This window comes from Salvelinus alpinus, chromosome 21, assembly GCF_045679555.1.
Source record: "Salvelinus alpinus chromosome 21, SLU_Salpinus.1, whole genome shotgun sequence".
NCBI lineage: Eukaryota > Metazoa > Chordata > Actinopteri > Salmoniformes > Salmonidae > Salvelinus > Salvelinus alpinus.
In genome coordinates, this window is record NC_092106.1 from 16,849,419 (window position 1) to 16,872,350 (window position 22,932).

At 42.9% G+C, this 22,932-nt stretch overlaps 1 protein-coding gene across 1 annotated transcript; it reads left to right on the forward strand.

The window, feature by feature from the left end:
• The first annotated feature begins 8,610 nt into the window (after positions 1-8,610).
• Positions 8,611-9,546, forward strand: LOC139547508 (olfactory receptor 2G6-like). The gene has a single exon (XM_071356376.1). The coding sequence runs from the start codon at positions 8,611-8,613 to the stop codon at positions 9,544-9,546; it is 936 nt and encodes a 311-aa protein (XP_071212477.1).
• The last annotated feature ends 13,386 nt before the right edge of the window (positions 9,547-22,932 follow it).

The window sequence follows — 22,932 nt, forward strand, 5'->3', positions numbered from 1 at the left end:
TATTCAGAATTGGGATGTCAAAGGTCACTGATTCGAATCCCCAAGCCGGTAAGGTGGGAAAATGTGCTGTTCTGCCAGAGCAAGACAGTTAAACCCCGACAACAACTGCTCCCCGGGCGCTGATGACGTATATTCAGAGGGGTTGGGTTAAATGCGGAAAACACAATTTGGTTAAATGCATTCAGTTGTGCAACTGACTAGGTATCCCCTTTCCCTGACATGCAACTGTATTAGAGCAGAATTGCATGAGCCAACCACATTTTCTCTTGCAATGGGTGGAACCGTACAAAAAAAAGTGTCTAGGCATGTCACTTTTGAGAGAGCAAGAGCATAGAATCAGTGGCAATAGCAAGCAGTATTCATCCCACGCTAGTAGCTAGCGTGTGTTTTAATAGTAAGTACGATGACGACTTCTGCAGCAGCAGGTGTTTTCAAGTTTAAGGCGGATGATGTTGCAAAAAATACAGTTGAAGTCAGAAGTTTACATACACCTTAGCCAAATACATTTAAACTCAGTTTTTCACAATTCCTGACATTTAATCCAAATTAAAATTCCCTGTCTTAGGTCAGATAGGAACACCACTTTATTTTAAGAATGTGAAATGTCAGAATAATAGTAGAGAGAATGATTTATCTCAGCTTTTATTTCTTTCATCACATTCCCAGTGGATTAGAAGTTTACATACACTCAATTAGTATTTGGTAGCATTGCCTTTAAATTGTTTAACTTGGGTCAAACGTTTCGGGTAGCCTTCCACAAGCTTCCCACAATAAGTTGGGTAAATTATGGCCCATTCCTCCTGACAGAGCTGGTGTAACTGAGTCAGGTTTGTAGGCCTCCTTGCTCGCACACGCTTTTCAGTTCTGCCCACACATTTTCTATAGGATTGAGGTCAGAGCTTTGTGATGGCCACTTCAATACCTTGACTTTCTTGTCCTTAAGCCATTTTGCCACAACTTTGGAAGTATGTTTGGGGTCATTGTCCATTTGGAAGACCCATTTGCAACCAAACTTTAACTTCCTGACTGATGTCTTGAGATGTTGCTTCAATATATCTACATAATTTTCCTGCCTCATGATGCAGTCTATTTTGTGAAGTGCACTAGTTTGCAGCAAGGCACCCCCACAACATGATGCTGCCACCCCCTGTGACTCCACCGAAGTCGTTTCCTCTCCTTGTTCGGGTGGTGTTCGGCGGTCGGCGTCACCGGTCTTCTAGCCATCGTCAACACGTTTAATTTTCCATTTGTTTTGTCTTGTTTTCTTACACACCTGGTTTCCATTTCACCTCATTATTTGTTGTGTATTTAACCCTCTGTCCCCCCCATGTCCTTGTGTGGAATTGTTTGTTGTAAGTTCTTGTGCACATGTTGACTGGTGCGCGACGGGTTTTTGTACCCATGTTTGGTATTCTTTTGGTTTTGCAATTAAACTACTCCGGCTATTACCTAGTTCTGCTCTCCTGCGTCTAACTTCCCTGCCACCAGATACGCACCCCTTACATAATTCCACACCACACCATGGAGTTGGGAGGTGCTGCGCTCAGGGAGACCGGAGGAGGTTCCGTCTCGTGCACCATCTGATGAATGCTCCATCAGTCTTCCAGGCCTTTGTAGACGAGATTTTTAGGGACCTGCATGGGCAGGGTGTAGTGGTGTATATTGATGACATTCTGACATACTCCTCTACACGCGCCGATTATGTGTCCCTGGTACGCAAAGTGCTTGGTCGACTGTTGGAGCATGACCTGTACGCCAAGGCTGAGAAATGTCTGTTCTTCCAACAGTCCGTCTCCTTCCTAGGGTACCGCATTTCCACCTCAGAGGTGGAGATGGAGAGTGACCGCATCTCAGCCGTGTGTAATTGGCCGACTCCCACCACGGTAAAGGAGGTGCAGCGGTTTCTAGGGTTTGCCAATTACTACCGGAGGTTTATCCGGGGTTTTGGTCAGGTAGCGGCTCCCATTACTTCACTACTGAAGGGGGGACTGGTACGTTTGCAGTGGTCGGCTGAGGCGGACAGGGCCTTTGATCACCTGAGGGCTCTGTTTACCTTGGCTCCCGTGCTGGCCCATCCGGATTCCTCTTTGGTATTCATAGTGGAGGTGGACGCGTCCGAGGCTGGGATAGGAGCCGTGCTCTCTCAGCGCTTGGGTACGCCACCGAAGCTCCGCCCCTGTGCCTTCTTCTCAAGGAAGCTCAGCCCGGCGGAGCGAAACTATGACGTGGGGGACCGGGAGCTGTTGGCTGTCGTCAAGGCTTTGAAGGTGTGGAGACATTGGCTTGAGGGGGCTAAACACCCTTTTCTCATCTGGACTGACCACCGCAATCTGGAGTACATCCGGGCGGCGAGGGTTCTGAACCCTCGCCAGGCAAGGTGGGTCATGTTTTTCACCCGTTTTGATTTCACCTTTTCTTACAGACCAGGTTCCCAGAACTGTAAGGCAGACGCACTGTCCCGGCTGTATGACACAGAGGAGCGGCCCATGGATCCCACCCTCATACTCCCGGCCTCCTGCCTGGTGGTGCCGGTGGTGTGGGAGCTGGACGCGGACATTGAGCAGGCGTTGCGTGCAGAGCCCGCTCCCCTCCAGTGTCCCGCTGGGCGTCTGTACATTCTGTCTGTTGTCCGTGACCAGCTGATCTATTGAACCCACACGTCACCCTCCTCTGGTCATCCAGGTATCGGTCGGACGGTGCGCTGTCTGAGTGGGAAGTACTGGTGGCCCACTTTGGCTAAGGACGTGAGGGTGTATGTTTCCTCCTGCTCGGTGTGCGCCCAGTATAAGGCTCCTAGGCACCTGCCCAGAGGTAAGCTACACCCCTTACCCGTTCCACAGCGGCCATGGTCACACCTGTCGATCGATTTCCTGACCGATCTCCCCCATCACAGGGAAACACCACGATCCTGGTTGTTGTGGATCGTTTCTCTAAGTCCTACCGTCTCCTCCCGCAGCCCAGTCTCCCTACGGCCCTACAGACTGCGGAGGCCTTGTTTACACATGTCTTCCGGCACTACGGGGTGCCTGAGGACATAGTGTCTGATCGGGGTCCCCAGTTCACATCGAGGGTCTGGGGGTCTCGATCAGCCTTACCTCGGGTTTTCACCCCGAGAGTAATGGGCAGGTGGAGAGAGTACACCAGGATGTGGGTAGGTTTCTGAGGTCTTATTGCCAGGACCGGCCGGGGGAGTGGGCAGCGTTCGTGCCCTGGGCAGAGATGGCCCAGAACTCGCTCCGCCACTCCTCCACTAACCTCTCCCCCTTCCCGTGTGTACTGGGGTATTAGCCAGTTCTGGCTCCTTGGCATCAGAGTCAGACCGAGGCTCCTGCGGTGGACGACTGGTTCCGGTGCGCTGAGGAAACATGGGACGCCGCCCATGGTCACCTTCAGCGCGCCGTGCTGCGCCAGAAAGCCGGCGCAGACCGTCACCGCAGTGACGACCCGAAACCTGCCCCTCCGCCTATCCTGCCGGAAGCTGGGTCCGTGGTTTGTAGGGCCATTTAAAGTCCTGAGGAGACTGAACGAGGTGAGTTACAGGTTACAACTTCCCCCAGATTACCGTATTAACCCTTCGTTCCAAATGTCTGTCCTCAGGCTGGTGGTGGCTGGCCCGCTCCACGAGTCTGAGGTGCGGGAGGTTCTTCTGCCCCCTCTGGACATCGAGGGGGCCCCGGCGTATTCCGCTCGATCCATACTGGATTCGAGACGTCGGACGAGGGGCCTCAGTACCTCGTGGACTGGGAGGGGTACGGTCCGGAGGAGATATGCTGGGTTCCGGTGGAGGACGTGTGGACCCTCCAATGCTGCGGGAGTTCCCCCGTCACCTCCGGGTCGTCCCCGAGGCCGGTGTCGGCGCGCAGCTGGAGCCGCGCGTCAAGGGGGGGTACTGTCACGACTTCCACCGAAGTCGTTTCCTCTCCTTGTTCGGGTGGTGTTCGGCGGTCGGCGTCACCAGTCTTCTAGCCATCATCGATCCTCTTTTCATTTTCCATTTGTTTTGTCTTGTTTTCTTACACACCTGGTTTCCATTTCCCTCATTAATTGTTGTGTATTTAACCCTCTGTCCCCCCATGTCATTGTGTGGAATTGTTTGTTGTAAGTGCTTGTGCACATGTTGACTGGTGCGTGACGGGTTTTTGTACCCATGTTTGGTATTCTTTATGCTGTTGATTTTGCAATTAAACTGCTCCGGCTATTACCTAGTTCTGCTCTCCTGCGTCTGACTTCCCTGCCACCAGATACACACCCCGTACACCCCCATGCTTCAGAACGCGTCTCCTTCCTGACCGGTATGACAGCTGCGTGGTCCCATGGTGTTTATATTTGCATACTATTGTTTGTACAGATGAACGTGGTACCTTCAGGCGTTTGGAAATTGCTCCCAAGGATGAACCAGGTCACGGGTGCACCTTAGCCACGCTCAAGGTACTAAACGATATCATAACCGCCATCGATAAAAGACAATACTGTGCAGCCGTCTTCATCGACCTGGCCAAGGCTTTCGACTCTGTCAATCACCGTATTATTATCGGCAGACTCAACAGCCTTGGTTTCTCAAATGACTGCCTCGCCTGGTTCACCAACTACTTCTCAGATAGAGTTCAGTGTGTCAAATCAGAGGGCCTGTTGTCCGGACCTCTGGCAGTCTCTATGGGGGTGCCACAGGGTTCAATTCTCGGGCCGACTCTTTTCTCTTTATATATCAATGATGTTGCTCTTGCTGCAGTTGATTCCTTGATCCACCTCTACGCAGACAACACCATTCTGTATACATCTGGCCCTTCTTTGGACACTGTGTTAACAAACCTCCAAACAAGCTTTAATGTCATACAACGCTCCTTCCCTGGCCTCCAACTGCTCTTAAATGCTAGTAAAACTAAATGAATGCATGCTCTTCAACCGATCGCTGCCCGCACCCGCACGCCCGACAAGTATCACTACTCTGGACGGTTCTGACTTAGAATTTGTGGACAACTACAAATATCTAGGTGTCTAGACTGTAAACTCTCCTTCCAGACTCATATTAAGCATCTCCAATCCAAAATTAAATCTAGAATCGGCTTCCTATTTCGCAACAAAGCCTCCTTCACTCACCCTGCCAAACATACCCTCGTAAAACTGACTATCCTACCGATCCTCGACTTCGGCGATGTCATTTACAAAATAGCCTCCAACACTCTACTCAGCAAACTGGATGCAGTCTATCACAGTGCCATCCGTTTTGTCACCAAAGCCCCATATACCACCCACCACTGCGACCTGTATGCTCTCGTCGGCTGGCCCTCGCTTCATATTCGTCGCCAGACCCACTGGCTCCAGGTCATCTATAAGTCTTTGCTAGGTAACGCTCCGCTTTATCTCAGCTCACTGGTCACCATAACAACACCAACCCATAGTACGCGCTCCAGCAGGTATATCTCACTGGTCATCCCCAAAGCCAACACCCACTTTGGCCGCCTTTCCTTCCAGTTCTCTGCTGCCAATGACTGGAACGAATTGCAAAAATCGCTGAAGTTGGAGACATATCTCCCTCACTAACTTTAAGCATCAGCTATCTGAGCAGCTTACCGATCGCTGCAGCTGTACACAGCCCGTCTGTAAATAGCCCATCCAACTACCTACCTCATCCCCATATTGTTTTTTTGCACACCAGTATTTCTACTTGCACATCATCATCTGCACATCTATCACTTCAGTGTTAATTTGCTAAATTGTAATTACTTCGCTACTATGGCCTATTTATTGCCTTACATCCTTACTCCATTTGCACACACTGTATATAGATTTTTCTATTGTGTTATTGACTGTACTTTTGTTTATCCTATGTGTAACTCTGCGTTGTTTTTTGTCGCACTCCTTTGCTTTATCTTGGCCAGGTCGCAGTTGTAAATGAGAACTTGTTCTCAACTGGCCTACCTGGTTAAATAAAGGTGGAATAAATTAAAAAATGAAACAAAAAAAACAGACTTGTGGAACTCAACCAAAAAAAATCTGAAGTCTTGGCTGATTTTTGATTTTCCCATGATGTCAAGCAAAGAGGCATTGAGTTTGAAGGTAGGCCTTGAAATACATCCACAGGTACACCTCCAATTAACTCAAATGATGTCAATTAGCCTATCAGAAGCTTCTAAAGCCATGACATTATTTTCTGGAATTTTCCAAGCTGTTTAAAGGCACAGTCAACTTAGTGTATGTAAACTTCTGACCCACTGGAATTGTGATATAAGTGAAATAATCTGTCTGTAAACAATTGTTGGAAAAATGACTTGTGTCATGCACAAAGTAGATGTCCTAACCGACTTGCCAAAACTATAGTTTGTTAGCAAGAAAAGTGTGGAGTGGTTGAAAAACAAGTTTTAATGACTCCAGCCTAAGTGTATGTAAACTTCCTACTTCAACTGTATCTACATTGTTGTAAATGACTGTGTTGTAAATGACAATGTTGTAAATGACTATTGTAGCTGGAAATGGCTGATTAGAAAATCAGAGGCCCATTATCAGCACCCATCATTCCTGTGTTCCAATGGCACGTTGTGTTAGCTAATGCAAGTTTATAATTTTAAAAGCCTAATTGATCATTAGAAAACCCTTTTGCAATTATGTTAGCACAGCTGAAAACTGTTGTTCTGATTAAAGAAGCAATAAAACTGGCCTTCTTTAGACTAGTTGAGTATCTGGAGCATTAGCATTTGTGGGTTCGATTACAGGCTCAAAATGTCCAGAAACAAAAAACTTTCTTCTGAAACTCGTCAGTCTATTCTTGTTCTGAGAAATTAAGGCTATTCCATGCGAGAAATTGCCAAGAAACTGAAGATCTCGTACAGCGCTGTGCACATCTCCCTTCACAGAACAGCGCAAACTGGCGCTAACCAGAATAGAAAGAGGAGTGGGAGGCACCAGTGCACAACTGAGCAAGAGGACAAGTACATTAGAGTGTCTAGTTTGAGAAACAGACGCCTCACAAGTCCTCAACTTGCAGCTTCATTAAATAGTACCCGCAAAACACCAGTCTCAACGTCAACAGTGAAGAGGCGACTCCGGGATGCTGGCCTTCTAGGCAGAGTTCCTCTGTCCAGTGTCTGTGTTCTTTTGCCCATCTTAATCTTTTCTCTTTATTGGCCAGTCTGAGATATGGCTTTTTCTTTGAACGGTAGCGTAGGTCCAACCGACCTCACATCTGCAGACCACGTACGTGTATGGCATCGTGTGGAAGAGCGCTTTGCTGATGTCAACGTTGTGAACGTGGTGGTGGTGGTGGTGGTGATGGTGGTGGTGGTGGTGGTATGGGCTGGCATAAGCTATGGACCACGAACACAATTGCATTTTATTGATAGCAATTTGAATGCACAGAGATGCTGTAACAAAATACTGAGGTCCATTCATCTGCCGTTCATCTGTGCCATTCATCTGTTGCCATCACCTCATGTTTTAGCATGATCATGCACAGACCCATGTTGCAAGGATTTGGACACCGTTTCTGGAAGCTGAAAATGTCCAAGTTCTCCCATGGTCTGCATACTCACCAGGCATGTTTGGGATAATCTGGATTGATGGGTACGACAGTGTGTACCTACTTCCAGCCAATATCCAGCAACTTTGCACAGTTGTTGAAGAAGAGTGGGAAAATATTCCACAATCAACAGCCTGATCAACTCTATGCAAAGGAGATGTGTCGGCCCTGGATGAGGCAAATAGAAGTCACATCAAATACTGACAGGTTTTCTGATCCACACCCCTATCTTTTTTCAAGGTACTGTATCTGTGACCAACAGATTCATATCTGTATTCCCAGTCATGTGAAATCCATAGATTAGGGCCTAATTCATTTATTTCAATTGACTGATTTCCTTATATGAACTGTAACTAGGTAAAATATTTTAAATTGATGCATGTTACGTTTACATTTTTGTTCAGTATATCTTCAGTATATCTATAACCAAACCGGTATCTGTACTGAACGCCCTCTTATGGTCCCGAGGTTAATGTCATGCTTTAATGTTCCTTTAATGTTCTCAGAACATCAGTGGGATAACGTCTCGCTGAAACCCTTAAAGCAGCATTTCCCAAACTTTGACCTGGTGACCCCAAGGGGTGAACGTTTTGTTTTTTTGCCCTAGCACTACACAGCTGATTCAAATAATCAACTAATCATCAAGCTTTGATTATTTGAATCAGCTATGTTGTGCTAGGGCAAAAAGATGCTTGTGCACCCCTTGGGGTCCCCAGGACAGAGTTTGGTAAACGCTGCCTAAAATGGACCTAATGGGAACGTTGCCGACATTCCCTGTTTGCTGGGTTAATGCATAAATAGAGTAAATATAATCCAATTAGTTGCTTATTATAAACTCAATATAGATCCCTATGGAGTGGTTACATGGTGACGCTGAAACTACAATCCCATGTGATCATACACTATGATATATTTAGAGCCTAGTAGAACAAGCAGTATCACTCTCTCAAGCAAGAAGACATTTCATGGACACAAGTTTCTGAGCTTAAACAGAATCAAATGATTCACTCTTGAATTCATTCACATCCATACACACTCAATCCTTGTAAGGACTAAGAATTGCTGCATTGACCAGAGGAAGAAAATTAGCAAAAGCTATGGAGAACTCAACCCAAGTAAAGTTATTTTATCTCTTTGGCTTACAAGAGACATTTAACAACAAATCGGTTTACTTTATCTTGTCTCTTATCACATACCTTCTCATCATCACTGTGAATCTGACTCTGATCATAACAATCATTCAGGAGAAAGGTCTCCATGAGCCCATGTATATCTTTCTGTGTAGTTTATGTGTCAATGGATTGTATGGAACTGCTGGTTTCTACCCCAAGTTGTTACTGGACCTTCAGTCAGATGTTCAGGTGATATCTTATGGTGGATGTTTCACTCAAGCCTATGTCATATACACATCTGTCATGTGTGAAGTTTCTACTCTTACAGTGATGTCTTATGACAGGTATGTGGCAATATGCAGACCACTACTATATCATGCCATTGTGACATCTTTAACTGTTAGAAAGTTACTCTTATTTTCTTGGTGTTTTCCTTTATTTATAGCACTCATAGCACTTAGTTTAGCCGTCAGACTTTCTTTATGTGGATCTCGTATTGATAAGATCTTCTGTGACATTCCGTCTATACTGAAACATGCATGTTTATCCATTACCATTAATCAGAATTTGAACAAATTTGTAATAGTGGTTCATGTTTTACAGATACTTTTCATTGTATTTTCTTACGGTCAGATTGTAAGGACTTGTGTAAAATCAGCTAAGGGAAGGATTAAGTTCACACAGACATGTGTGCCACATTTAATAACAATATTTATTTTCGTCACAGTGACCCTGTTTGACAATTTGCAAGGGTGGGATAATGTAAATAGTACGCTAAATATGCGCAATGCAATGGCTGTACAATTCCTTGTTATACCACCTGTCTTAAACCCTGTCATATATGGACTTAACCTCCAGCAGATTCGAAGGGCAGTTTTTAGAAAGTGTAATGCACATAAAATCATTGATATGAAATGTTAGTTACATGATCTTACACAACAGGGAAACTGCTTTATATCAGAAGCAAGGATAAAATGGGCCTTGGTCAACCAAGAGTAGGGGGTCCTCCCTAAATTTTCTGGGGCATCTAATGCCAATTTCCTGCATTTCTACTAGTGCTGTACACAACAACAACAAAAATCTTGGTCGACCAAGAGTAGTCTTTTCTTTCGAGCAATCAATTTGTCAAAATTTTAAAACATGTATTTTTCCATATATAGACACATCTAATGTCCCTAAAATGTAATGTAAAATGTATCTTACCATTTCTACCAACCTGCGTGCCAGTTATGATTTTCATAGGTACATATTCGTGGAACAGTTTCATTTAATTTATTATAGTCTTTGTATCTCAAAAACATTGTCTGTGGTTAATCTACATTCTACAATGGTCTAAATGAAAATCTAAATGAAAATGATACAAATCTAAAAGTAACTTTTATTGCCACTGACAACTATGTAAAAAAAGCCTACATAAAGCCAACACATAAAAACAATGCAGCCTGCAAGGCAGAACATTTCCCGATACAATTAAATATCCTATAAATCACATTGGCTATGCAGTGCCTGTCTGCAACCATCTCGAAACACTGTATCTACTATCAACTGGGTCGGTTATTATATGATGTTTCCACTGGATCAGATCATTACATTTGTCCCTTTCATGCCGAGTGGTTATCAAAAGGGAAAGAGCTGGAAATATTGTTCAAATACTATTGTCATTCTTAATGGATTCTATAAACAGACTTTGTTTAGTTGCTGTTTGAGGTGTAGAAACATTACTTTGAGAAGCTCCATAGCTCATTAGTGGTGATGAGTTAAGACAATCAGAAATACTATCAGACATCCCTAAATGGGCACATTTATAGGCCTACATTTGCACGCAAGCCAGGTAGACTAGTCATACTTCTATATGTGTAATAAGAGCATAGGTTGTGAGTTCTGCAAAACACATATCCACTCCGACATTGAGAACAGTAAATTATCGTAACCAAATAAACATTGCAGATTCCAAATTATGTGAATTAACTGTAAATGTAGGCTACTACTGGTGATATTTGTCATGGGGAATTGATAGACATAGCAAACAATGCACACAATGAAGTTATGAAACAATGAATACTCTTGAAATGGCGGGAGAGAGCCACAATCCCCATATTCTTGGACCGTGGCATCCCGCTGCCTCCTCAGTGGATTAGTCCACTGAGACAGGCGCAAATCAGATAGGTGTCTCGTGTGCCATAAATATATACAGTATATATATATATATATATATTTGTGACTGCTTGACAAAAAAATAAAAATGTTTTCATTACAGACCCCATTTGTCATAAAGTATTCCATAAGGTACCCAGACCTTATCAAATTTGCACAGTACACCCTTAATCTAGTAATAAATCAAATCTAGTGATACATTATTTGACATTTCTGCCATCCATTGTGACATTGTGGGAGGATGACCAACCTTCCAATGAAGGTTAGCTGCTATAAATGCTATGGTTACACAGTTTCTTCTTATAATAGCCTCCAGTATCAACATTTCCAAGCAAACAAAAAAGGGAAAGTGAGAATCTGTAGACATGCTGAGACAAAATAACATAGTTTTGCCAGAATGTAGCCAGCTCAGATGAGGCATGACAAAGAATTGCCTTGAAGTACATTTATACATTATATTATCCAAGAATAGAGTCAATGGTTCAATAATTGAAATGACCATTATTCCCAGATCTCAGACTGTATTCTACCCATCAACTCAAGATGGATCTTTGTATCTATTCACTGACTGTTATAATAGACTGCACATTTCAACTGAGCTCTATAGACTGGTCTTCACTGGCTGTCTGACCCTGCTGGGACACCGGTCACCATCTGATCCTTCTAAGACATGATGAGAATAGTGTTGTGTACTGACTGTGCACCATGACAGTGAAGCCTGTAGAGCTGTTTATACCATGTTAGTGTGAAAAGTAGGGGATTATATAGGAAACTGACAGATCAATAATGTTACATTGCTATACTGACTCTAATAAAATCTCACATTACACTGTCAGAAAACTTCAGAATATCAGTCTTCAATCCTTTTTTTTTAGGTTATTAAGTTGTGATAACGTATCTGTGTGTGCCTATAACCAGGCCTCCTCAGTGTATCTCTCAAAATAAGTGGATATTCACGACCACTTTGGGAGAAAATTAATTGTTTCATTAATGCAATAAGAATAATATTCATGTCACTAGAAAGTATGGTTGAATGTAGGCTACACATTTAGAGTGATATAATGTGCATAAACAAGATACAAGAAATGCTGAACAGAAATATCACATTGTGAATTTCTATTTAATTTAATAACATTTTTTATTTTCCAAGTTTAACATATATATTATACATTAATATTCTGACAATTCAAATTTTTTTTTTTTACAGTTTTATGGTGGTATGAATGTTTGTTTTAGAAATGACACAAAGTAGGCTATGTATAGCTTCAGGCTGTAAATCAAATTATTTACACTTGTCATTGGACAAACCTTGAGTTGGATTGACATATTGACTAGCCAACCATTGATTGTAGTGTTGTTGGCCCTTCCCTCTCTGATGTAGTGGTAGTGTTATGATTTTTTTCTACTAGCATAACAGGATGGAAAATAGCCTACTATACGGAGCTACATTGTTGCAGTATCGGGTGCAAAATTCAATAACAGACACCTCAAATGAGATTTTAACTATTTTATTTCAGTGCCAGGGGTAGCTATGTCTGTTTTGCAACAATAGAGTAGCACATACAAGTGCAAGTAAAATAAAAAGGTTTGCCAGTTCTCTGCATTGAGTTTCTTGTTAAAGTTACATATTTTGTAGTAATTCATCTGTATCTATCCGTGAATGGATAGATCCTCTGACAAAGACTTCATTCTATATGTAAAATGCTCACCTGCAATGTAAGTTCACCAAGTTTGAAAGTGTAACTTTGTGGGGCAGTGCAGCTTTGAGAAAATAAGTTCAACCACAAAGTTAATTGTAAATGTCAAATAGCATGTTAGTTAACATCCAAAGAGGTGTGTGTATTGGAGGTGTGCTTTGATGTGGGTGTTTCTTGTGTGTGTCTTTGCAAGTGGGAAGCATTTGTACATCCAAAACAGTAACACAGTTATAAGCTGTGTTCGAATACTCATACTAACCACACTAACTGTACTATATGTGACGTGAATTGAGTATGTAGTATGCTTATTGGTCATAGAATGGATATAGTTAGTATGCCAAAAGTTCCCGGATGTCGTACTAAATTCACCAAAATATGAAGTATACATGCAGAGGACACTATTTCCGTACTTTAGGGCCCATAATGCAATTCTTCAGGAAATGGGCGTGGTTTCACATCGTTTTCAGATTTGAACAAAATGGCGGAAAATATGGAGCCGAAGTACAACGAGAGCGGATACAAATTCATTGCTTTAACTATTTATGACAAATGTTAAGAAAATGTTGAGCAATGTAATTAAGTTATGACTTTTCAAATAAGTTACCTTACACGTTATGTTGGCTGACAATTTGTTAGCTACGCTGTCCTTACGAACCACATTGCATATTATTACAGCAGTACATACTGGTATGTTAGCTAGCTACCTAACGTTAGTTGGCTACTTATACATCAAACTTGCCAGTATATTAACTATAGGCTATCTAACTAACAACCCAACGTTTATTTACTGGATTATTGCCGTCATTCATTGGTTAGCTAAATTGTATAGTTGTTGTGCGTTCACAATGGACATTCGGGTGCTTTCGTAAATTCGCTCTGGCTAGCTACTCAGATCACTCTCGTCTGAGTGTACCAGAGCACAGAATAATGAATTTACGAGCGCTCAACACCCGTTGAATATGGCCGGTGTCAGTAAACATCCACAAAAAAGCTGTTGGGACAGTTTGGACAGCTTTATGTAATGTAGGCCCAAGCAGTTGGTGAGCACCGTTTGCCACTGTTATACTGCAATTAATGTATTGTTTAGTGTTGTTTTTTGTAGTGGCTTTGCTGGCATGCATCCCACATTTTTGTTTGCCCCACCAAGATTTACATGCTCAAATCGCCACTGCTAATGTCTAACTCTAACCTTAAATTAAAAGCAAATGTTTGTTTTGTAAATTATCACAATATAGCCAAATATGACTTTGCAGCTGGCCTATCTAAGGGGAAAGTGTGCAGTTCTGCTTCCAGGACAAGACTCAGACAATGAATGTCAACCTGTGACTATAGCTGTGTTCGTATACCCATACTAACATACCGTATACTACATACTTAATGAGTATACACTACATCTATATACTATTAGTTCATTTTAGTATACTGTAAACGAACGGTATTCTTTCAGTTGAGTGTACTAGCTATTCGCCTGTCTACCGGAAGTTGATGCTGTTGCTATGCAACCTCTTGCTAGCTAGTTAGCTTGGGACCACACAGCCACTCCACTGAATAGCAGGCTAGTGATTGCTTTGCAATACTTGCAGTTGGCCACTGATTCCTTCCAAACCCCTGAATTTGCGATTTCCAACTTGTTGTTTAATGTTTATGTCCATTGGCCGATGAGCACCGATACACTTTATCTATAATTTCTCTTCATTATTTCTCTTCATATGACCTCCATTAAAAATGATTTGACAGTTGATTGTTGACTTTATTCATGATGATGACTGTTGGCTAAGATTGTGAAAGTATGATGATGACACGATCAGTCCAATCAAAGCTACTGTAGATATAACATGATTTGACAAATTTATATGTGGCCAATGAACATGAGCCTTCTTGGATGGGTACTTCTAATGTAACTCTAAAGCAGCACCCAAGGGGCTTGAATTTTAGAGTTGTACCCTTAGACTTGGCGGTGATGTAGTGTCCCCATGAGTGACAGAACACTGAGCCAATCACGGCGCAACTAGAGAACATTATCAGCACCTGCGCTCCGTATTTTCCGCAAGCTGCCCAACCACCACAGAAAGTACTGAGCTAGGCTGAAACACCTGCATTTTGGAGCTGCCTTACTCAAGAAAGCAAAACAGAGACCATGTTTGTTTGCGGCTTTGTGGCCTGCTGGAGGTCATTTTGCAGGGCTCTGGCAGTGCACCTCCTTGCACAAAGGCGGAGGTAGCGGTCTTGCTGCTGGGTTGTTGCCCTCCTACGGCCTCCTCCACGTCTCCTGATGTACTGGCCTGTCTCCTGGTAGCGCCTCCATGCTCTGGACACTACGCTGACAGACACAGCAAACCTTTTTGCCACAGCTCGCATTGATGTGCCATCCTGGATGAACTGCACTACCTGAGCCACTTGTGTGGGTTGTAGACTCCGTCTCATGCTACCACTAGAGTAAAAGCACCGCCAGCATTCAAAAGTGACCAAAACATCAGCCAGGAAGCATAGGAACTGAGAAGTGGTCTGTGGTCACCACCTACAGAATCACTCCTTTATTGGGGGTGTCTTGCTAATTGCCTATAATTTCAACAGCATGTGAAATTTATTGTCAATCAGTGTTGCTTCCTAAGTGGACAGTTTGATTTCACAGAAGTGTGATTGACTTGGAGTTACATTGTGTTTAAGTGTTCCCTTTATTTTTTTGAGCAGTGTATATATTTTTAAAGCGCCTTTGGAGGGAAGGCGGTATCACATAACCAAGGAGCAGCTTGAGTGCCTCATAGATTGCCATATGACCATCAGACAAATGGCAGATGTTCTCATTGTGTCGCACTCTGTGGTCAAGCGGCGCATGAGGTAAGTTCGTAATTGAATAAAGCAATTGTAACACAAGAGGGAGATGTCTACATCCCCTCTAGATTTGATCACATTCCTGATTGATGTATCTTTTAGTGTTCTTTTTGTATTTAGTCATTTTCAGCTTTTCAGGTCCTACTCACTGTTGTCAGACGCTCAGCTGGATGAGAGGATCAAAGAGCTGATAGGGCAGAATGAAGAACTTGGTGCAGAGTCTGTGAGGGTACGCTTATGAGGAGAAGGTGTTCGAGTCCAGCGGGAGAGGGTCAGACAGAGTCTGATCCGTGTCAACCCCCAGGGAGCTGCGAGGAGACCCATGCAGCAGCGGCTACACCGGAGGCAGTACAGAGTTGCAGGCCCAAATTCTTTGTGGCACATTGATGGCAACCATAAGCTGATCCGGTAAGTGCATATGCTTAGGCCTCCTGATTACTACATGTTTTTACAAACTTAACATTGTAAAAAAATAATGCTTTTTCTGCTTATATGGTACCTTCAGAAAATATTTACACCTTGACTTTTTCCACATTATGTTTGTGTACAAACTGAATTTAAAATGGATTAAATTGAGACTTTGTCACTGGCCTACACACAATACCCCATCATATCAAAGTTAATTAATTTAAAAATGAAAAGCTAAAATGTCTTGTGTCAATAAGTATTCAACCCCTTTGTTATGATAAGCCAAAATAAGTTCAGGAATAAAAATGTCACATAATAAGTTGCATGGACACTGTGTGCAATTAGTGTTTAATATGATTTTTGAATGACCTCATCTCAAGGCACTGTAATAATGTTATCAATAACAAAAACAGAATGGCTTCACTAGAAGAGAAAAAAAAAGGTTTTGTATAACAAATGTATCTTGTTTTTTAGGTGGAGGATTGTTATCCATGGTGCTGTGGATGGTTACAGCAGACTTGTTGTGTTTCTGAACACCTCTGACAACAACAGGACCGCCACAGTCATGGAGTCATTCGAAGCAGCCATCACCAGCTACGGAACACCATCCCAGGTGAGATGTGACCGGGGTGGTGAAAACAACCGTATCTGTGCCTTCATGGAGCAATTCAGGGGTGGTGAGAGGGGAAGTGCCCAACCAGAGGATAGAGCGGCTGTGGGGGGACGTCTGGCATGGAGTCTCCAACGTTTACCTGACCTGTTCACCTTCTTAGAGACGGAGCAGACCATCGACATCAACAATGAGGTGGACCTGTGGGCACTGCACTTTGTGTACCTGCCACGGGTGAACAGAGATCTTGCTGTGTTTGCCAGTCAGTGGAACCACCATGGGCTGAGGACTGAACAACGGCAGTCACCTCTGCAGTTGTTCGTCTCAGGTTCCCAGGCAATGCAGAGGGCCAATCTGACAGCGGTAAGGGATTTGTTCGCCCCAAATTCAACTACCATCAGCTCTCAAGCCACCACCTCAGCGCCTCCTCCAACCACTACCTCAGCGCCTCCTCCAACCACCACCTCAGCTCCTCCTCCAACCACCACCTCAGCTCCTCCTCCTACCACCACCACCACCTCAGCTCCTAATCCAACCACCACCACAGCTCCTCCAACCACTGGCACCGCAGCTCTTTATTGGTCGGAAGGGGTGATTGTGCCACAAATCCAGTTCACCATCAGCAAAACACAGGTGGAACTGTTGCGGACAATAAATGGAAGGCCCCAGAGGCAGCCTGGGAGTTGACATTCTACAGAGGGTTATAGCAGTTATATCTTCAGCGCCACTCGTTCCTACTCCAACCTGACTTACTACACCCCTGATACTCCCCTACTGGGATGAGGGATTGGACGCTATATCTTCAGCGCCACTCATTCCTTTGAATCAGTTCATTTTAATAATACTATTATAACTATTATACATTTTATAATACTAACATTCCCCCTCTTTCACACACTGTATGATTTGGTATCTAGAAAAGTACGACAGACATCTTCAACTCTAAACGGATGGGGACCAGAGTTTAGACACAGGTGGCCTTAACAAAATTGAAGTACTTCTCCATTCCATTACGATTTTGTTTGGTCATATTTGGAGAGTGTCAGGTACTGTTAAGATATACGGCCTATGGTTATTGTATTTTTCTCTATGGCGCTTTAGCACAATATTCCATCTGCTGACACTATTTGTCTTCCACTCAGTACAACACGACCCAGGAGAGGCCTACTGCAAGCACTGGATTGGAGCCTTCAGAGCGTGCCTGCTGTGGGAGGACAACATAATATTCTGAATGGACATTATTAAAACAGAACTTACATTTTTGTAATGCCCAATCGGGACTTTTGTAAATTGTTAAAATAAATAATTGTGTGGAGAACGCCCTATAGTTAAAAAAATGTATTATGAAGATAGGGATTCGGTGGTTCGGCCCCGTTACATTTTATATCATTGTGATTAACAGCAACCTATTACAGTTAGTAACATAACATTGTTGACACATTGTGGCAGCTCAAATTATGTGGTTGAAGATGAATTAGTGCAGGGATCTCAACCTTGTACCTGGAGAACTACGGTCTTGTAGGTTCACTCCAACCCTAATCTAGTGCACCTGATTTGAATAATTACCTGCTTAATAAGTTAATCAGGTTAGTTACAATTGAGGTTGGATTGAAAACCTACAGGATGGTAGCTCTCCAGGAACAGGGTTTGAGAGCCTTGGACTAATGGATCTAGTTCTTAGATCAATGCATTTGAAATTCAATAAGTCACTATGAAGGTGCAGTTCCCAGAAGTGGAGCTGTCACTTAATGCAATGGATGGGAAGCCTTATTTCATGTAGTTGTAAATAAATGATGTCTGAAGTTAATTTGTTCTTAATGTAGGACATCAAATTATCAGATTTGGATGAGTTGGCAGCAGTACTTCAGTCAATATCAGCAAAGGATATTGGTTATTAGTGAAGTGTCAGTAAAGTGTTTCTAAAAATACTAAACCTTAAAAACACCAAGACAAACAATATGGACTGTATAATTTAATATTAATGATCATTACGTGAACAATAACAGCCAAAATGGAAATACAGTGCATTTGGAAAGTATTCAGACCCCTTGACTTTTTCCACATTTTGTTACATTAGAGCCTTATTCTAAAATGTATTAAATAAATAATGTAGCGTCATACCCAAGAAGACTCGATGGTGTAATCGCTGCCAAAGGTCCTTCAGCAAAGTACTGAGTAAAGGGTCATAAATGTAATTTATTTAAAAAAAATGTACATGTGCAAAAATTTCAGCCTGTTTTTGCTTTGTCATTATGGGGTATTGTGTGTAAATTGATGACGGGGGGAAATTATTGTATCCATTTTTGAACAAGGCTGTAACGTAATAAAATGTGGAAAAAGTCAAGGGGTCTGAATACATTCCGAATGCTCTGTACAAACAATACAGATGTAAGTAGATAAATGCTTAAATGTTGATGTGCAGTTACATTTTCAAACAATTTATTGCTACTGTAGTTTAGTGCTACTAGATACAATTATGTATCGTAAAAATATGTTTTTATGCAACACCGAAATGTGGGGAATTCACAATACCGGAGGTCATGAATTCCCGAAAGGCATTTTAGGTGCTATGAAGAGGGAGCCTTAGTGTCACAGCACACGTGTTTGCCTCTGGGTACTTTTTCTTCTGCTGCCCAGCGAGACGCTCTTGCGCTGTGTGGAGGAATTCGATGGTCGAGGTGTCCTCAATCCCAAGGGGTGGCACCACCGTTGCCCCAGTAGCAAACTCCAACACCATCGCCACTGTTAAAGGAGGACATTCTCCAGGAGGACATTCTCCGTTTGAGGAGTACACAGTAAAACATTTAAAATACACATTTAAATCACAAAATTTAATAATATACAGTTACCGATAAACTGGAGCAATTTACAATTTTACCTTGCACCTCAGCCAGCCAGCTGAACCAGTGGCAGATGGTGTCTGTTACGGCTGATTTCCTCCTCTTCGTCTGAAGAGGAGGTGTAGGGATCGGACCAAAACGCAGAGTGGAAAGTGTCCATGTTTTATTAACAATTAAACTGAACACTACACGAAACAAAATAACAAAAGATAATCTAACCGACAAACAGTCCCGTGTGGCACAACTACATACACGGAAGACAAACACCCACAACCACACGTGAAACCCCGGCTGCCTAAGTATGATTCTCAATCAGGGACAACGATTGACAGCTGCCTCTGATTGAGAATCATACCAGGCCGAACACAAAAAACCCAACATAGAAAACACACATAGACAACCCACCCCCACTCACGCCCTGACCATACTAAATAAATACAAAATAAGGGAAAATAAGGTCAGGAACGTGACAGTGTCGTTCTCCAAACACCGCTGGTTGCCGCCAGGTATGGAATAGGTTACTTTAAACAGGTCCCGCTGGTCCCTGGCAGTGGGAGGCTTTATGGAGTCCACAAAAAGTGCTCGGAAGCTGTCCTGGTTGGTTCCCCAATGCCTCGAGCAGCCCAAGAGAGTTGAGACCATATTTGAACCTGTCATGGTTTAGACAGTATGTATATTTAAAATAAGTGTTAAGGACAATATAGTGATGTGTATTGATTTAGGGGGGTCGACTGATGAAAAATTATTATGTTAGAGGAGGTAATGACAAGTTCTTCTTAGCCCCTGCATTAAAGTTTTTGCGTTGAAATGCATACAGGCTACTGTTTAGGATGTTGCCCCTGTGGACATTTATCATTTTAGCGATGGGGCAGTGGTCCACTCGGCTCCAGAGCGTACGTAAAATGGTTTTATGTCCATTCTGGGGGGGGGGGGGGGGGGGGGGCTCATTCAAAATGTATGACAAATCGAATAAGGATTGATCCTAAGGGAAAATACACTGACATTAAGGTTTTAAACTTACTTAGTCTCTGGGTCCGATGATGGAGGTGAAGATGAGGGAGAAGGAGAAAGTGAGTTAGAAGGTGAGGGGTGAAAAGAAGAAAAGTTTGGTGATGAAGGAGGTGAATGGAGAGGAGAGGAGGCTGGCGAGAGGTGAGGAGAGGGGACAGGCGAGATGTGAGGAGAGGGCACAGATGAGAGGTGAGGAGGGGGCACAGACGAGAAGTGAGGAGAGAGCACAGGTGAGAGGTGTTGAGAGGGGGCAGGTGAGAGGTGAGGTGATAGGATTGCCTGTAAATGGACAGAAACAACCACACAAAGGTTATAACTATCAAGTAGTTCAAATGTAGTCCAATACAAATATCAAATATATTATTATTAGGTATTGTCATGCTAGTCACCTGCACAACCTCCACAGACAACCACAACACATACAGTGTTGTTGACTCCCGAATTCCATGGTCATCCAATGACCCGTTAATCGTGCTCTTCAGGGTTGCGAAGCCCGCTGCTGCCTGGAGGGTAAAGACCTCACTCGAGGCATCATCCTCCCCCACAAAATCAAACAACATCTATATAACAAAAGACCAACATTAACAATTGTAATTCAACCTGAAATGTACATTTATAGTACTGAGTTTATCAACAAGTAAATTAATGACTTACCTGAATGGATTCAGAGAGCCGGAATCTCCTAATCCGCTCCCTCGCATCTGGGTATTTGATCTAAAAGGGCACTCCATCAGGCATCTCTGGATGAGAGACCACCCTCTGTCTTCTCTCCTCTATTGACTACAACATGCATTACTGTTAGTGTTAAGTTACAAATATATTTATACCACAGCATTGTTGAATTCTAGAATGGGCATTAAAACCAGTTCAGAAAGAAAACGGCACGTAGAAATACATTTTTACCATGTATTAAGCAATGAATACTACAAGCCGTGGCGATATAGGCTCTGCTTATTCAGGGTAGCTCACTGCCCAAGCAAAGCTTCAATATAAAACAGCCTACAGGCAGTGAGTGCGATAAGCTATACCAATGCCCCCGGCAGGAACACATAACCTAACAGGTGGAGGCTGAGGTGATGGTTGGAGCAAGAAGCCAGTGCATAGTAGCAGTAGCAGCAGGATTTCTGCCGATAAATGTGTGCTTTAGTATTATTTTCTTTGGTAACTGTAGTATAAGCAGGATAAACGTCTCCTTTCTGTACATTACCTTGGAAAAATTAACTCCACCTTGTCCCGCTGCGTCGTCCATTATTTCCTAGGTAATGTAAAGAACGTCTGCATTTATCCCTTACATAATATACAGATGATATCAACTTGGTGAAATCCCTTACCTTCCTCCGCCTGCTCTCCCACTCCTCAAAACGATGACATTTCATCTCCTGTGGCAAAAATAAGTATTGAATTCATCTGTTTTGTGTATGAAAATGTAAGTGTTTCCTGTTGGAATGCCGTTGATGTGTGATCTGAACAGATTTACTAAGCTATATCATATAAATACTTTCTCCTGGTCTGCAGCCAGAGAGAGATGGTAGGCCTCGTCTTGGAGACGCCGTATCTCCCGCATTTCCTCTAGAGACTGAAATCAATAGAGGTACAGTAATAAATAAAGCCATTCTGATTGTTACGTTACAATGACAATCCTATAACTAATATTATACTTTATAATTTGATGCTAAAAGTGGAAGAAGTAATTTAACGTTCCAAACCTCTAGCTAGTGTCATTGAAGCTTGTGGTGTGGCAACAGGGAGGCCTATCTCCATATGCGGAGTCTCTGTCTCTGAGGTTATGTCCTCCCTTACAGAGTCCTTTAACATAAAAATACAAGAAATCACTAGTTGCTCAATTACTTTATAACTTTTGTATACAGAGGGAAATCCAGTTTCTTTTAAAATTAATTCATTACCTCTGGCATTTATCACGTGACATAATAGAGCTCAATCTACTTCCCCCTTCCTAACACATAAGCTATCAAATACCCTCAATCTTAAATACAGGGCAGACCTCCCTAGCCCAGCTGATTTGATTGCAGCTGGACACATGCTGTCCAGCTGTAGGGGAACGAGCCTCCTCCTCCTGTCTGTCTTTAAAGGCCTCTACATTTGGATTCATCTGGGGGAATGTTCTACCAAAACCTTCAAGAAGCTGCTCTCCTCCTGACCATAATGCACTTTGATTCACAGGATACTCAAAAGATACTGAGATATGGAAACATTATTTAAATCTAATAAAAATTGTCCTAATATAAAACAGGGAAACAGTCCATGATCTTTAAATCAGGAAAAAAAAACGTCAATAAGTCTATGTTTAATCACAAGATAGATTCACACTTAGCTTACTTACAAAGCAAGCACTGTGCACCGCACCGTGTCCTCATGTACTACATGGATATAGGGAAAATGTACCTATCCTGTTCAGCTGATGGTAGAGTCAGCGATGAGGCAAACCCTCATAGTTATCAGCCTGCTTCTCTCGGTTTGCCATCTTTGGACTGCAGCATTATTCCGTCTCCTGAACGATTGAAATATGACAACGTATGAAATATGATAACGTGCAAACGTTATAAAAGTTACAATAATGACACTCAGCATAATCGACGCCGCCCAGACTCGCGCACCCCGCGGTAACGTTAGCTGCTGCAATCATTTGCTAGCTAACGTTACTAGGTAGTTGTGCCGGTTAATGTTGACTTTTGCAAAATATTACCTAACCTACCAGAATTAATCCTACCTTTGAACCACCCGATCCCCCTGGGGT

Excerpts from the sequence above, each read along its gene's own strand:
- LOC139547508 (XM_071356376.1), top strand. The coding sequence starts at position 8,611 with ATGGAGAACTCAACCCAAGTAAAGTTATTTTATCTCTTTGGCTTACAA.